The sequence below is a fragment of the Ranitomeya variabilis genome, chromosome 5 (assembly GCF_051348905.1).
Source record: "Ranitomeya variabilis isolate aRanVar5 chromosome 5, aRanVar5.hap1, whole genome shotgun sequence".
In the NCBI taxonomy this organism is placed as follows: domain Eukaryota; kingdom Metazoa; phylum Chordata; class Amphibia; order Anura; family Dendrobatidae; genus Ranitomeya; species Ranitomeya variabilis.
Genome location: NC_135236.1, coordinates 320,123,485 through 320,139,634, shown reverse-complemented (window position 1 = coordinate 320,139,634; position 16,150 = coordinate 320,123,485). Strand labels below are relative to the sequence as shown.

At 38.5% G+C, this 16,150-nt stretch overlaps 1 protein-coding gene across 2 annotated transcripts in view; it reads right to left on the bottom strand.

Annotated features, from left to right (window-relative positions):
- SEMA3D (semaphorin 3D) overlaps positions 1-16,150 on the bottom strand; it is a 312,494-nt gene that overhangs the window by 133,748 nt on the left and 162,596 nt on the right. For both annotated transcript variants that reach the window (XM_077264655.1, XM_077264654.1), the window contains exon 7: positions 3,546-3,674. In XM_077264655.1, the coding sequence (XP_077120770.1) occupies positions 3,546-3,674 (129 nt within the window). The remainder of the gene's footprint in view (positions 1-3,545; positions 3,675-16,150) is intronic.

Below are 16,150 nucleotides of genomic sequence, written 5' to 3'. Positions count from 1 at the left end.
TGTGAGTATAAAGATTTTTTCACATTTCGCTGGTCTTTAATGATTCCAAAAAATAAGAACCATCAACCAACACTTTGCTAAATCTGTGCGTAAGTGAATTATACATTTTGGTGATTGCAGATTTTTGTAAATTTCAAATAGATGGGGATCCAAGAAGTATTGTTTCTCCTTGTGGAGAGTGACATATTAAGCATGTCGAGATAAGGAGACTTAAAGCCGCAATGCTCCTCTGGGAAATATGCAAATTGTCTCTTCAGAGAGGAAGAGGACTAGAACTCTAGTGCCACCTTTTGGAAGTAGCAATCCTAACAGTCAATGTCGACCCTTTAACAAGCCTTGTCACATGACTTAGGATAAAAGCCAAACCAGAATCTCAATTTGCAGACACTGTGTTTCGGGGTACGCCTCTCAACCAGCCAAACCAGAACAAGAACATTTTATAAAATCACAAGGAAACCCACAAGAGTATAGCATATAAGCTCCATTCATATGTATTTGGTCATATTCGAAACCAGGACCCCATACTGCAATTCAACATTGCTAACCACTGTGCTACCATACAGTATGCAATATGTGGAAACAAAAAAGTGGAAAATTCTGCACGGCTGGTAAATGGTAACAAATTCAAGTCAACACTAGGATAATATTACAGCATGCCCCCAGAAGAATAGTCGAAATGCGCGTCGGGGCGAGACGCAGCAGCGGCATTCCATTCAGGTAATACATGAATCATGCACTTTACCTTATGACAATAAGTTAGCACTATGCACGTAGACACTTTATTGGATTGTGCTTGCAGATGGGGATTATGAGAAACAGTTGTTCAATATGTTTACCCACAGTCTAGATGAATGGCATCTTGCCTTATACCATTTGTATGTGGATATATCCTTGATCTTGCAGTAACAATATAATTACATCATCTAGTGTCTAATCAATATAGTATATGTGAACTGGTGTTTATGCTGTTGCCTGTCTCTTAGCTGTTTTTGAGGCATCCGTGATATACTTTGACAAGATTTTATATTTATCGATATTTACTTAAAATAAATTTGATATTTTCTGTATACACTCCATGTACCTTCATTGGTTCTGAGTAAACAGCAAATTATGCTAGTGTGGACCTGGATTTGTTACCATCTACCAGAATTTTCCACTTTTTTCTTTCCACATATTGCGGCTCAGTCTTTGGACCTGTGAACCTGCTGCAGCTGACTTTACATGCTCATTAAAATTTTGTGAGTAGAGATGGGCAGACCCCTAGATATTCGGGTCCGGCAGGTTCGGCCGAACAGTTAAAAAAAGTTCAGGTTTGGGTAACAGAACAGTATCCCGACCTAGAACCCATTCAATTGAATGGGGGGCCCGAACATTCAGTGTTTGCCATGTTGTCATATGCATGACAGTGCAGCAAACACTGCTTCTGATCAGTGGTAAAATCATTACCACTGGTCAAACAGCTGTGGCTCCCAAGCTGTCAAATGACAGCATGAGCACGTAACTGTGATCAGAGGTATAAAACTTACCTACAGTTAGAAGTGAAGGCAGATGGGACTACTGCTCCCATCAAACTACGCCTGCTGCCGCTAATAACAATGGGAGTATTCTTAAGCCAGCGTCTGCGCTTTAAATAAATAATTTTAAAAAACCTGCATAGGTTTCCTTGTAGGTGTTCGGTACAGATGCCGAACTTTACTCTTCGAGTTCACCGATCTCTAGTTCTGAAAACGCAATATTATTAGGCTATCATAACCTTTAATTATTGTATCTATTTTAACTGGATAAGACCCTATTGCGATTTTCTCTCTTAAAAGTCCTTGATGGGATTTCGCTAGAAGCTACCATACTCAATCAGTGAGGTTTCGTTATGTACAGTGGGGAAAATAAGTATTTAATACAGTACCAAATTTGCAAGTTTTGCCACATACAAAGAATAGAGAGTTCTATCATTTTTATAGTAGGTGCACTTAAAAAACCAGAAAATCCCATTGTATGATTTTTAAATAATGAAATTGCATTTTATTGCATGAAATAAGTATTTCATCACCTACCAACCAGCAAGAATTCTGGCTCTCATGACTTGTTCGTTTTTCTTTAAGAAGCCCTCCTACTCTGCAGCCATGTCCTATATTAATTACACATGTTTGCACTCGCTACCTGTGTAAAAGACACATGTCCACACACTCAATCAATCACACTCAAACCTCTCCACCATGGCCAATACGAAAGACATGTCTAAAGACACCAGGGACAAGATTGTAGACATGCACAAGGCTGAGATGGGCTACAGGACAATAAGAAAGCAGTTTGGTGAGAAGGAAACAATTCTTGGCTTAATAATTAGAAAATGGATGAAACACAAAATGACTGTCACTCTTCCTCGGCCTGAGGCTCCGTGAAATGTCTCGCCTCGTGGAGTAAGGATGATTGTGAGAAAGGTCAGGAATCAGCCCAGAACTACATGGGAGGACTTGGTCAATAACCTTAAGAGAGCTGGGACCAAAGTCTCAGACATTACTATTAACACACTACGCCGTCATGGATTAGCATGGATTAAAATCCTGCAGGGCACGCAATTTCCCCCTACTGATGACAGATCATGTCCAGGCCCATTTGAAGTTTGCCAGTGACCATCTGGATGATCCAGAGATGGCATAGTAGAAGGTCATGTGGTCAGATTAGACCAAAATAGAAGTTTTTGGTATCAACTCCACTCACTGTGTTTGGAGGAAGAAGATGGATGAGTACAACCCCACCCAACTGTGAAGCAATCTTGGGAAAACATCATACTTTGGTAGTGATTTTCTGCAAAAGGTGTACCGTATTGAAGGGAGGTTGGATGGGGTCATGTATCGCAAAATTTGGGCCAGTCTCCAGACCTGAACCCAATAGAAAATCTTTGGAGGGAGCTGAAACTCAATGTTGACCAATGACAGCCCAGAAACCTGAAAGATCTGGAGAAAATCTATATGAAAGAGTGGGCCAAAATCCCTGCTGCAGTGTGTGCAAACTTGGTCAAGAACTACAGGAACTGTCTGACCTCTGTAAATGCAAGCATAGGTATCTGTACCAAAATATTAAGTTCTGCTTTTCTATTGTATCAAATTTCAAATTATTTACATAAAAATCATAAAATGTGATTTTCTGGATTTTTTTAAGTTTTTGTCACTTACAGTTAAAGCATACCATTCTTTGTAAATGGAAAAGTTAGCAAAATGGTCAGAGTATCATATACTTATTTTAACCACTGTATATGTAATGAGCCTGCTAAGTGACACTTTTCTCACAAAGAGCAAGCATAGCTTATTGTCCTATAGTTTCCCTGTATACACTGCTTCCTTTTTGTCTTCACCCTATTCTTTATAATGTGCTACTCTGAAAATGCTATAAAACAGTGACAAATGGTGAATTTTTAACAACCTCATTATTCTTTTTACTTTTAAATCACTTAAAAACAGTTATAAACAAAGTTACTACTTTTTCATTTGCTTTATCTTTGTGACCTTGTATTAATATTGTACTGTTTCTAAAAAAGAAAATGTTACCATTAAGCCAATAATGATCAGAGTTATCTGTTCTGATGAAATGATGTTCATTGGGTGGTCCAAGTGAACGAGTAAATGTTGTTTCTTTTCCAAGGAAATCTGAAGCTGTTCCAGCAAAAAGATACTTATCTGAAAACAATAACAGCAATACATTAAATAATGCCTACTATTAATATTGCTTATAACTTAATCCTATAAAATCTGTATATTAAACACACACTTTATATTAAACACACACAGAGTTTCAGAAACTTTTTCCTTAGAATAAATTAGTTGAAGAAACATGCCTGGAAAAAACAGATACACTATATTCAATCAAACTATAACACTGTGTCTGAAGTCTGAATGCTCCTTGGAAGGGGGCCTACATTTTTGACAATTCTATTTTTGCTAAATGTAATACAATAAATACCGTATATCACAAAAATGTTGTGGCTCCCATGGATCAGCTGTAATCTGTGCGTAAGCCTGGCACTAAGTTTATGTGCACACAATATATTTTTCAAGTGGGTAAACCCAACGAGATTTTCAAGAGGCAGAAACTTCAAGAACCATTGGAATTATCTGGCATTTTGTAATCCTGATTTTGTGAGCATTTTTCTAAAGTATTTTGGTCATCATCATTTTGGGAGCTTTACATGTTTTTTATAAACTCTATTAATCAATGAAGAAACCGCTAGAGGTTTTTGAAGCAAAATAACTGGCAAAACACTCAAAAAGATGCTAAGGTGTTTTCAGTGCATATTTTGAGCCTTCCCATTGAGTTGTATGGTAAAATATAGAGTATCTTCAGAGTGGAAAACATCTGAAGAATCATCAGGTCACTTCTTTTAAAGGCTTGCCATCTTTAGAAACCAGAAGCAGTGAAAAAGACAGTCAAAAGATTGAACATATGAGCAGCAAATTATTTTTACATAGAAATGCATGCACTCATTGTTTTGAAAATCTAGTTTGTGTTTTTCTCATTGTTTCGGGGCAAATCCTAAATCCTCCAGGAAAAAAAAACATTGTGTTTACATATCCTAAGGGCACATACAAAGGGAAAAAGAGCCACTCCAAAATACTGCACACCACAATATACTAATGTATAAAAAGGCAAACATTTATTGATCAACACATATAAAAACACTTAAAAATACATATAAAAAAACAAATCCCCCAGTGATCCTGCCAACATAATAGAAGTCATCAAGAGATATATATATATTCAAATACGAAATATCCAAATAATAAATATAATAAATGTCATATCATATCAGAACAATGACCACAAAAAAATATATATAAGACAGGTAAACCCCGGAAGAACCCAACAAGATGAATGGGTACTATGGCAGTGTAGCTACCCTGATATCAAGAGGGGTACAAAGATGAAAAGGCAGCAAAAGCCAAGAGCCATCAAACAGAGTACTGTGGGCCAGTATAATAATGTAAGAGCAGCATAAAGCGGAAACAAATGAGGAGCGGTAAACCTTGTGCCAAAGAGACCAAGGGGCACTAAGGATGAAGCAATATGAATAGTAGGCAGTGTCAGAGTATAATACCGCAGCCTAGAGAGCGGAGGTCTATGGAGCTCACATGTAACACTGCCAAGGATGAAGAAAGCTGAAGCCGGGGTAGAAAAAGGTACGGCAAGGATCAGCGTGGGGAGAAGCCCAACGCGTGTCGCCGTTGCAAGGACGGCTTCATCAGGGGAAGTTGTCTATTGGGCGATCAATAATGGTTTAAATACCTTTGGTACGATCAGATGCATACGTGAGGCGCGCCAGGTACCAGAACCGGAAGTGACACAGTAAGGGCATGGGGCCGTATGTGCAGACGTCTCTGCCAGTAATACAGGGTGCGCATGCGCTGGAATTGTACAGCGGGGAGCATAATGAAAGTGTAAAGTGTGGAGAAGGAGTACTAACACATGAAAGGATACTTGCAAGGGCCAAAACTGAAGAGGTGTATGAAGGCAACAAAACATATACAGACCGGGCAGTGGTATTACAATAACAAACACACACACATATAGGATAGTTAGTGGGGAAGTGAGAAGAAACATAAGGAATGGGATGACAATTGCCAGGGTTGGAAGCATATAATAGCCAAATGTTATACAATACAGAAATAAATATCTGGAAAGAAAAATAAACAAAATTAAAGCCCAATGATACTGATCACGTTGTAATATCAATTTATTATGTTTAAGCAATGTACATAATACCATATGTAAAACGACATATATGGGTAATATGCCTCAAAAGTACGATAGAAAAACTCCCTAGAGCATCAGGAGAACGGCATAAATGTGGCAGAAAAAAGACACCGTACAAAGATACGGGAACAAGAATTGCTGCGTAAAGAGTTTGAATGGAAATAGAACACGACCTAGAGAGTACAGCTAGCACTGGCCAACCATGACCTAAACTACTGGCACTAACCCACAGAAAGTACAGAAGGTGGAGAAAAAGTTTTAATAGAGACAAGTATGACGCATCATAAAAATTAGTGAGCGGCCGCTTATTACAGCTAGAAGGGCACCCAACTTACGTGACATCCTCACAAAAAGCCACTACACCAGGCCCACTATCAGACTGAATAGGGGCATTTCATTGAGGGGTTCTTTCCCCTGTGGAAGCTGTAATATATGTACCTACATGCACCCTGTTAGGAATAGTTTTTGTAATCCCACTGATCAGACTATGTACAATTTGAAGACCTATATTAATTGCAAGACCACTAATGTGGTCTATGCAATTGTCTGTCCTTGCCCGCTTGTATACGTGGGAGACATCTCAGGAGTTACGCCGGCGTATTCAAAAACATCTTTCCACCATCAGTACTGCATCCTCTAATTCACGCAAGGGCAAGGTTCTTACCACAGTGGCCTCCCACTTTTTATCACATCATGCTGGCAAGTGCACAGGTACCAGAATTGTGGGTCTTGAGCATATTAAGGGATCAGGCAGGGGTGGCTCGTTGGAGAACAAACTCTTACAAGTAGAGGCCCGTTGGATTTTTTTACTTCATTCCACAGTGCCATCGGGCATTAACGAGGACCTCCTTTTCACTGAGTTCCTGGGCTGACTCTACGAATGTTTATCTCTGTTCTCTGCTAATCTTGGCCAAAATTTTCTTCTAGGCTACATTTGCAGTGTTTTTCTCTGGATATGTCTGCCTCCAAGACATGGACATATGCTTCATGACTACGGAAAATCCTAGGATTGACATTTATTCGCAATTCACCGGTTCGGACTTTGTTGGACTCGGTGGTATCCTCAACAATGACTACCAATTCATCGAGATGGGTTCATACAAAGCATGTTCTTGAGGCTTTATTGAAACTTTGGACCTATGGCTATACTTCTATTCATCATGGATCCTTGTATTAGGACAACGTTTTGCCCTTCAACAAGTGCTTATTCAACCTTCAAAGCCTTTGCATTGGGTCCTGAGGAAATACAGGACCATGTGCCAACATTCATGCGAACCCGTGGACTCGAAATGAGTAATGGTTTTTTGTTTTTTTTTCCATTATGTTCTGTGTCTGGATCTACCCTGATCCTATATCTCTGACTAGCCTATTATAGCTGACCCTCTCATGGTCTGTTCTGATCAACATTGTATATATTATGTACTACCCCATAATTTTTATGATGCGTCATACTTGTCTCTATTAAAACTTTTTCTCCACCTTCTGTACTTTCTGTGGGTTAGTGCCAGTAGTTTAGGTGATGGTTGGCCAGTGCTAGCTGTACTCTCTACGTCGTGTTCTATTTCCATTCAAACTCTTTACGCAGCAATTCTTGGTCCCGTATCTTTGTACGGTGTCTTTTTTCTGCCACATTTATGCCGTTCTCCTGATGCTCTAGGGAGTTTTTCTATCATACTTTTGAGGCATATTACCCATATATGTCGTTTTACATATGGTATTATGTACATTGGTTAAACATAATAAATTGATATTACAACGTGATCAGTATCATTGGGCTTTAATTTTATTTATTTTTCTTTCCAGATATTTATTTCTGTATTGTATAACATTTGGCTATTATATGCTTCCAACCCTGGCAATTGTCGTCCCATTCCTTATGTTTCTTCTCACTTCCCCACTAACTATCCTATATGTGTGTGTGTTTGTTATTGTAATACCACTGCCCGGTCTGTATATGTTTTGTTGCCTTCATACACCTCTTCAGTTTTGGCCTTTGCAAGTATCCTTTCATGTGTTAGTACTCCTTCTCCACACTTTACACTTTCATTATGCTCCCTGCTGTACAATTCCAGCGCATGCTCACCCTGTATTACTGGCAGAGACGTCTGCACATACGGCCCCATGCCCTTACTGTGTCACTTCCGGTTCCGGTACCTGGCGCGCCTCACGTATGCATCTGATCGTACCAAAGGTATTTAAACCATTATTGATCGCCCAATAGACAACTTCCCCTGATGAAGCCGTCCTTGCAACGGCGACACGCATTGGGCTTCTCCCCACGCTGATCCTTGCCGTACCTTTTTCTACCCCGGCTGCAGCTTTCTTCATCCTTGGCGGTGTTACATGTGAGCTCCATAGACCTCCGCTCTCTCTAGGCTGCGGTATTATACTCTGACACAGCCTACTATTCATATTGCTTCATCCTTAGTGCCCCTTGGTCTCTTTGGCACAAGGTTTACTGCTCCTCATTTGTTTCCGCTTTTTGCTGCTCTTACATTATTATACTGGCCCACAGTACTCTGTTTGATGGCTCTTGGCTTTTGCTGCCTTTTCATCTTTGTACCCCTCTTGATATTAGGGTAGCTACACTGCCATAGTACCCATTCATCTTGTTGGGTTCTTCCGGGGTTTACCTGTCTTATATATATTTTTTTGTGGTCATTGTTCTGATATGATATGACATTTATTATATTTATTATTTGGATATTTCGTATTTGAACATATATATATCTCTTGATGACTTCTATTATGTTGGCAGGATCACTGGGGGACTTGGTTTTTTATATGTATTTTTAAGTGTTTTTATATGTGTTGATCAATAAAGGTTTGCCTTTTTATACATTAGTATATTTTGGTGTGCAGTATTTTGGAGTGGCTCTTTTTCCCTTTGTATGTGCATTTTCCATGTCACCACTCTTCTTGCACCCCGTTCATGAGATTTATAGTATTAGTAGTGCGCCAGTGTTTTCTTCTTATATATATATCCTAAGGGTGCATTTTTATTTACTAATTTTGCGGTGTTAAATTGCCACTAATTGGTAAATACTTAATGGTTTATGCATGTGTAAAAGTCTGTTTGTATGAGCAGACAGCACTTCAGATGTGTACTGAACAATCAGCAGTAGATGGTTCAGTGTTCATAGGCTCCTATAGTTTTCAGTAGCGCAGGACCTGTCAATGAATCAGGGCAATCAGAAAAGGGATGAGGCTAATAGATGCACAATTTCTGGTGTGGCTCAGGGGTGGTCTTATTAGGCTGGGAAGGAGCAAATATCCATGGGCCTTTCCATCCTATTAATATCATCCCCCCACCACTGTCTGCTTTGCCTTAGCTGGTTAATAAAAAAATAGGCGGGACCTTGCATCATTTTTTAAGGGTCCCTCCATTTTTAATAACCCTCAAAGAAAAGCAGACAGCTGGGGGCTGATAAAATTAGGTTGCGAAGGACTATAGATATTTGCCTTTTCCCTGCATAATGAGACCAGCGCATAGATGTCTGCTTTGACTTGGCTGGCTATAAAAATATAGGTGGGACCTTACATTGTTTTTTTAAATGATTTATTTATTTTACACTGTCAGGTTGGGTCACGTGGTGCACCGGCCAATCACAGCCATGTTATTACTTGGCATGGCTGAAATGCGGCCAGAAGTGCCCACAGCCTTAAAGCTTATTGATTAGCTGTGCTGTAGCCTTTCAACAAGCTTTATTAGGCTGCCGAACCAAAACAGTAACACCGACAAAAAGTAATAAGTCTGTGCTCGGTATGAACCCTGTACGTTACAGGACGGCTTCGCTCATCCTTAACTTTGACCTTTTGGGCAATCACAAAAATCATTTCACTTGACAAATAAGCATTTTACTTGTTTGTCAGATATTCGGCAGCCTGTTTAGACTGTTCAATTATCATGAAGCAAGCGTTCCTAGGAAGACTTGTTTCACGATAATCATACATATAAATACACAGAAAGTGTTTGATTTACATGCAGAAATACCAAAGAGGATATTAAAAAATGCCCTTTCAAATAAATAGATTATATTGAAAAGGCAGGACAGGTCCTCCAAGGTGCTTGTTGAATTTGAATGTAGAATTTCCTAATAACGTATCGGAAAATAAGTTGAAGTTCTTGTGGTTTGGTGCACGGAACTGCAATATTATATAACCATAGGTAGGGGAATTATAGCTATTTTCATTGTCTTCATTACTAAATATTTTTGCTTCATTAAACTGTCATCTAAAACAAATTGCCCTTGTCCATGTTAATGCCATAGGCAAACACACATTTCCTTCCTAAGAAAACTTCCCCTCATTTTTTTCCTTAACGTTATATCCTTTAGACAACATCAGTTGGCTTTAAGGTATCAATTGACAACCTATGAAAAGTGAACATCACAATGAATAATTGATGGTGTTTTTGTTAGCCACATTACAGAGCGAGGATAGCCCCAGTTTTGTCACTGACAAGCCTTTGTTGACATAATGATACATATGTATCTGTTCAGGAAAGTTCCTTGTGCAGACAGTGCTGTCTGCAAATTCTTTCATCTCTGTCAGATACGCGTATAGTATAACATAAGTGGTTTAATTTTTCACACATGTATGGTGAAATGGAATAAATGGAGATTACAAGCTTTTCACTGTATGCTGTGATCCATCACAAATATGGGATGCCTGTATCTTTCCTCAATATTCAATAAACCACTTATACGCATGCTAAGAGATAAAAGCTTCTTTCAGGACAATAGTGCCATTATGAATTGGGGTTCCACACAATATTATTCATTATTCTTAAGCATGCAATTTTCCAGGAAAATTCAATTCCAGCTTAGCAAGAATCTGCATATATATATATATATATATATATATATATATATATATATATATATATAGCTTTTGTGAGTAGGTTCTTCACCTCTGCTTTGGTCCCACTACTGCTCCTGCTATTTTTATCATACTCCTGGTTTACACTTTGCGCTGCTGCCGTCCTAACTGCAGGTGGGGGTTGCGCACATTGATCTCCTGAAAGTCTTCAGAAAATGATGCGCTTGCAGCGCCACTGGGCCATTTTACTGCTGATATGAGCTGATATGAAGTTTGAGCCGGTTGCTTGATAAAGACAATATGAGTAGCGGAGGGGTTGTGGCAGAGCTGAAGACCCTAACCCACAGTACCGCTCTGGTGCACGAAGCTATGATTATAAGAAAACGTCAAACTTTGATTACACAAAATCCACAAAACAGATTTCTTCAGTGCAGGTATCGTTTTAATCAGTATCATAGCGCCAATATGGCCATGGGTATATTTTACTTAGCAAAATGCTACTGACAAGTACCCTTTCAAGACTTTTCTTTTTATTTCAGAGCTTGTTCTCATACTTACCTGCAGCCATTTTCATATTTTATTAGCGCAACACCAGTCTTCTGCAGGTTGTAACTTACCGGATCGCTCCAATATTTGCTGGATGATCCGGAATTCACAAATGAATGTAAGTCTAAGAAACGAGGTTCTCATAGACTTGCATTGAGAGCTTGTGATCTTTACTTCTGACTTCTGTTCAGTCAGAAGTTGTGATCACAAAATGGTGCCGTGAGACTGGAGATGCACTGAAAATGGCCGAAGACACCGCTGGTAAGTATAATACTAGGCTCAGGGAACTTAGATTAGCAGTACCACTACATTGCTGGAATAAAAAAATGATGAATAATAATGTTTTCAGTAATTAATGAGTAATGCTATAATTGTTCTACAAATCTGTGTTTCTCATATCTATCCAACATAGATGCTTGGATTAAGCCATTGTCTAATTTTAAAAAAAGTTACTTGAGTTCAAATCATTGGACCGAGACAGAATTCCTCCAAAAAATGGCAGAATTCCAAATTGCATTGTGAAAAAAATGGAGCAGTTTCTTTACACATATTAAATGCAACATATTTGCTCCATCATGGAGCTTGACTTTTGGGAAGGCTCTGTGTGGTAGGATAAAACTTAATGTTTGACATGGGTAATAAAGTACCCAACTTTTTTCAACTTGTAACTTGGCGTGCTGCTATTTTTTGTGACGCAAATCTTATTGATTGCCATGTAGTCTGCCTTTGTACACAATTGTGTATGATTGGGTTATTCTAAAGTGCTGGTGGCCACCATACTGTGAGAGGGAATGGTGTCTTCATACATTATAGAATGAGTGGGACAACTGTGTGGACATCACACAGTTTGGGGGAGCTGTGGGAGTATCATACCATGTGTAGAGGGCACTGGTTGTAACATACTCAATGGGTGTGTGGGTGCATCATACTGTTGATCAGGGTAATTTATGCTTATTATCAGGTACTGACTGGGGCTGAAATTCAGCCCTGGCATTTGAAATCACACAGACCCATGTTGTCCCCATTCCCAAGCACTAGATGGGATATATTACTAATGTTACCCTGGATGGAGGAAAGCAAGATTTACTACAAGGCCAATATTTCTAATGATACCTCTGTTACAACTCTTATTAGTATGGATATCTTGAGAACACTTATTCTGTTAACAACGTTGCAGACAAGGCGGCCTATGACCAGACAAACCCTTCTGGCATTTGCCAGAATTTCCAGATGGCCAGTCCGGCCCTGCTTATTATATATACTTACAGCTGACTAACAGGAGCAGTATGATTTGCTGATTGTTTATGATATAAAACAATTATATAAAATAATAAAAATATCAGAATTAAATTTGGCCTGTAATTTTGGCCCTAAACAAAAGGTATAGTATCTCATGTAGTCCCTTGGGAAAATTAATTGCCTGCTTTTTGCATAGTCTATATAGTGTGGCTATATATATATATATATATTCTATCAGTATCAAATGCCAGACAAGATTACTTGGTGAGTTTGTATGTGTGTGATATGTAGCATGTCAATTCAGTTTGCAGGGAAACACTGATTAATGATGTTTTCCTATAGAAACAGTTGAGATACGATTATTCTTAAGATATCACTTCAAGGAATTGTAACAATGTACATTCCAATAATGCTCCACATGTTACTACAAGTAGATTATTTTTATTTATGATCTGATGGACTACACAACATGAGGTCAAACACGTGGATAAAAGTACAGCATGACTTGGCCATTTCTGAAATATATCTTCCCAAGCATTGATACCGCTTTAAAATACTCAGTCTGGTGCACAATTAGGCTCTGACAGACCTTTCCTATAATCAAATGTGTCTATATGTCTAGCTTTAATCTAATGATTGTATATTTTTAGGAAACCTGAATGCTGATTACTCAAATCCGAAAAAACAGAAGCAAGAAAACTTCAGCGACAAAAGGGTCTTTCAGCAAGTATTGGATGTGGAGGTCAAACAGATACTGAATGTCACCAGATGTTAGACCACACAGGTCTGCTGCTGTCATCTCACCAGACCTTTCACCAGGTAAATTAAAATATACACACTTTACTACAATTTAACTTTCATAATGTAAATAGCATATTAAGAGAAAACAAATGTTCTATTCTTTCTTTCTACCCCATATCTATCTACCCCATATATATCTATGTATTGATCTCTCTACCCCATATCTGTCTATCTACCCCATATCTATCTATCTATCTATCTATCTATCTATCTATCTATCTATCTATCTATCTATCTATCCCATATCTATCTATCTATCTATCTATCTATCTATCTATCTATCCCATATCTATCTATCTATCTATCTATCTATCTATCTATCTATCTATCTACCCCATATCTATCTATCTATCTATCTATCTATCTATCTATCTATCTATCTATCTATCTATCTTACACCATATCTATCTATCTATCTATCTATCTATCTATCTATCTATCTATCTATCTATTTATACCATATATATTTATGTATCGATCTATCTACCCCATATCTGTATATCTACCCCATATCTATCTATCTATCTATCTATCATCTATCTATCTATCTATCTATCTATCTACCCCATATATATCTATGTATTGATCTATCTACCCCATATCTATCTATCTATCTATCTATCTATCTATCTATCAATCTTACACCATATCTATCTATCTATCTATCTATTTATACCATATCTATTTATGTATCGATCTATCTACCCCATATCTGTATATCTACCCCATATCTATCTATCTATCTATCTATCTATCTATCTATCTATCTATCTATCTACCCCATACCTATCTATCTATCTACCCCATATATATCTATGTATTGATCTATCTACCCCATATCTATCTTACCCCATATCTATCTATCTATCTATCTATCTATCTATCTATCTATCTATCTATCATACACCATATCTATCTATCTATCTATCTATCTATCTATCTATCTATCTATCTATCTATCTATCTATACCATATCTATTTATGTATCTACCTATCTACCCCATATCTGTATATCTACCCCATATCTATCTATCTATCTATCTATCTATCTATCTATCTATCTATCTATCTATCTATCTATCTACCCCATACCTATCTATCTATCAACCCCATATATATCTATGTATCTATCTATCTATTTATCTATCTACTTCATATTTATATAAAACAAAAGTAAGAAAAGTAGGCAGCACCCCAAAAAATGAATACAAAAAAGGGGACTTTATTAGCCCATATGCTGTGGCAACCTTTGGTTGTGAACAACCTTTCATAAGCTTTGGCTGTGTTACTTCTACGCCTGATGTAATGGGACATACTGTACACCTTCCAAAAAGTTCAACTTCTGTCTAGTATTCTCCCAAAAGCCTTGGGAATCATCAAGATGTTTTCTAGCAAAGCTGAAACAAGCCTTTATGTTCTTGCTCAGCAGTGGTTTTCATCTTGGAACTCTGTCATGCAAGCCAATTTTGCCCAGTATCTTTCTTATGGTGGAGTCATGAACACTAACCTTACCTGAGCCAAGTGAGGCCTGCAGTTCTTTGGATGCTGTTGTGGGCTCTTTTGTGACTTCTTGGATTAGTCGTCATTGCGCTCTTGGAGTAATTTTGGTCTGATGGCCACTCCTGGGAAGGTTCACCACTGTTCCATGTTTTTGCCATTTGTGGATAATGGCTTTCACTGCGGTTTACTGGAGTCCCAAAGCTTTAGAAATGGCTTTATAACCTTTTTTAGACTGATAGATCTCAATTACTTTGCTTCTCATTTGTTCCGGAATGTCTTTGAATTGCATCATGATGACTAGATTTTGAAGACCTTTTGGTCTATTTCACTTTGTCAGGGAAGTCCTATTTAAGGGATTTTTTGATTGAAAACAGGTGTGGAAGTAATTAGGCCTGTGTGTGGTTAGGGAATTTGAACTCGGCTTCCCAAAGAAGTGATAAACCACAGTTAATTTATGTTTTAAGGTGGAGGGTCACTTTTTTACACAGGGCCCTGTAGGTTTGGATTTCTTTTTCCCTTAAAGGGAGCCTGTCACCTCAAATTGGCGGGATATTTAAATGAGTTTTCACTGGTCTGATGGGCGACGTTTCCTCTTTATTTCTCCACCCCGTCCGTCCCTGTTGTCCACAATATGTTAATGAATTAGAGTATGTGAGCGCCATAGTTGGCATGTGCGCAATGTAATCTTCGGTGGCACACGCACAGTATGCTTTGCCCAACTGCGGGCAAAGCCGAAAAGCATTACTGCGCATGCGCCCACACACTATGTCCTGGAAGTATTTCACTGTGTTGCGGGACATAGTGTGTGGGCGCATGCGCAGTAATGCTTTTCAGCTTTGCCCGCAGTTGGGCAAAGCATACTGCGCGTGCGCCACTGAAGATTGCATTGCGCACATGCCAACTATGTCGCTCACATACTCTAATTCACTAACATATTGCGGACAACAGGGACGGACAGGGTGGAGAAATGAAGAGGAAACGCCGCCCATCGGACAGGTAAAAACTCATTTAAATAACCGGCCAATTTGAGGTGATAGGTTCCCTTTAATAAAATAGACCTTAATTTAAAAACTGCATTTTGTGCTTACTTGTGTTATCTTTGTTTAATATTTAAATAAGTGATCTGGAAAATGTAAGCGTGACAGACATGCAAAAGAGTTAGAAATCAGGAAGGGGGCAAACACTTTTTCACTCAACTGTATCTTTTATCTACCCTCTATGTACAGGGGTTGGACAAAATAATGGAAACAACTGGAAACATCAACAAAAGTTAGTTTAATATGGTGTAGGTCCACCTTCTGCGGTGATTACAGCCTCAATTCTCTGAGGTATGGATTTATACAAAGTGTGAATTGTTTCCAAAGGAATTTTAGCCCATTCTACAGTTAAAACACTCACCAGTTCTTTGAGCGACGATGGCGGCGGAAATCGATGTCTAACTTGAATCTCTAAAATCGACCATAAATGCTCAATAATGTTGAGGTCTGGGGATTGTGGG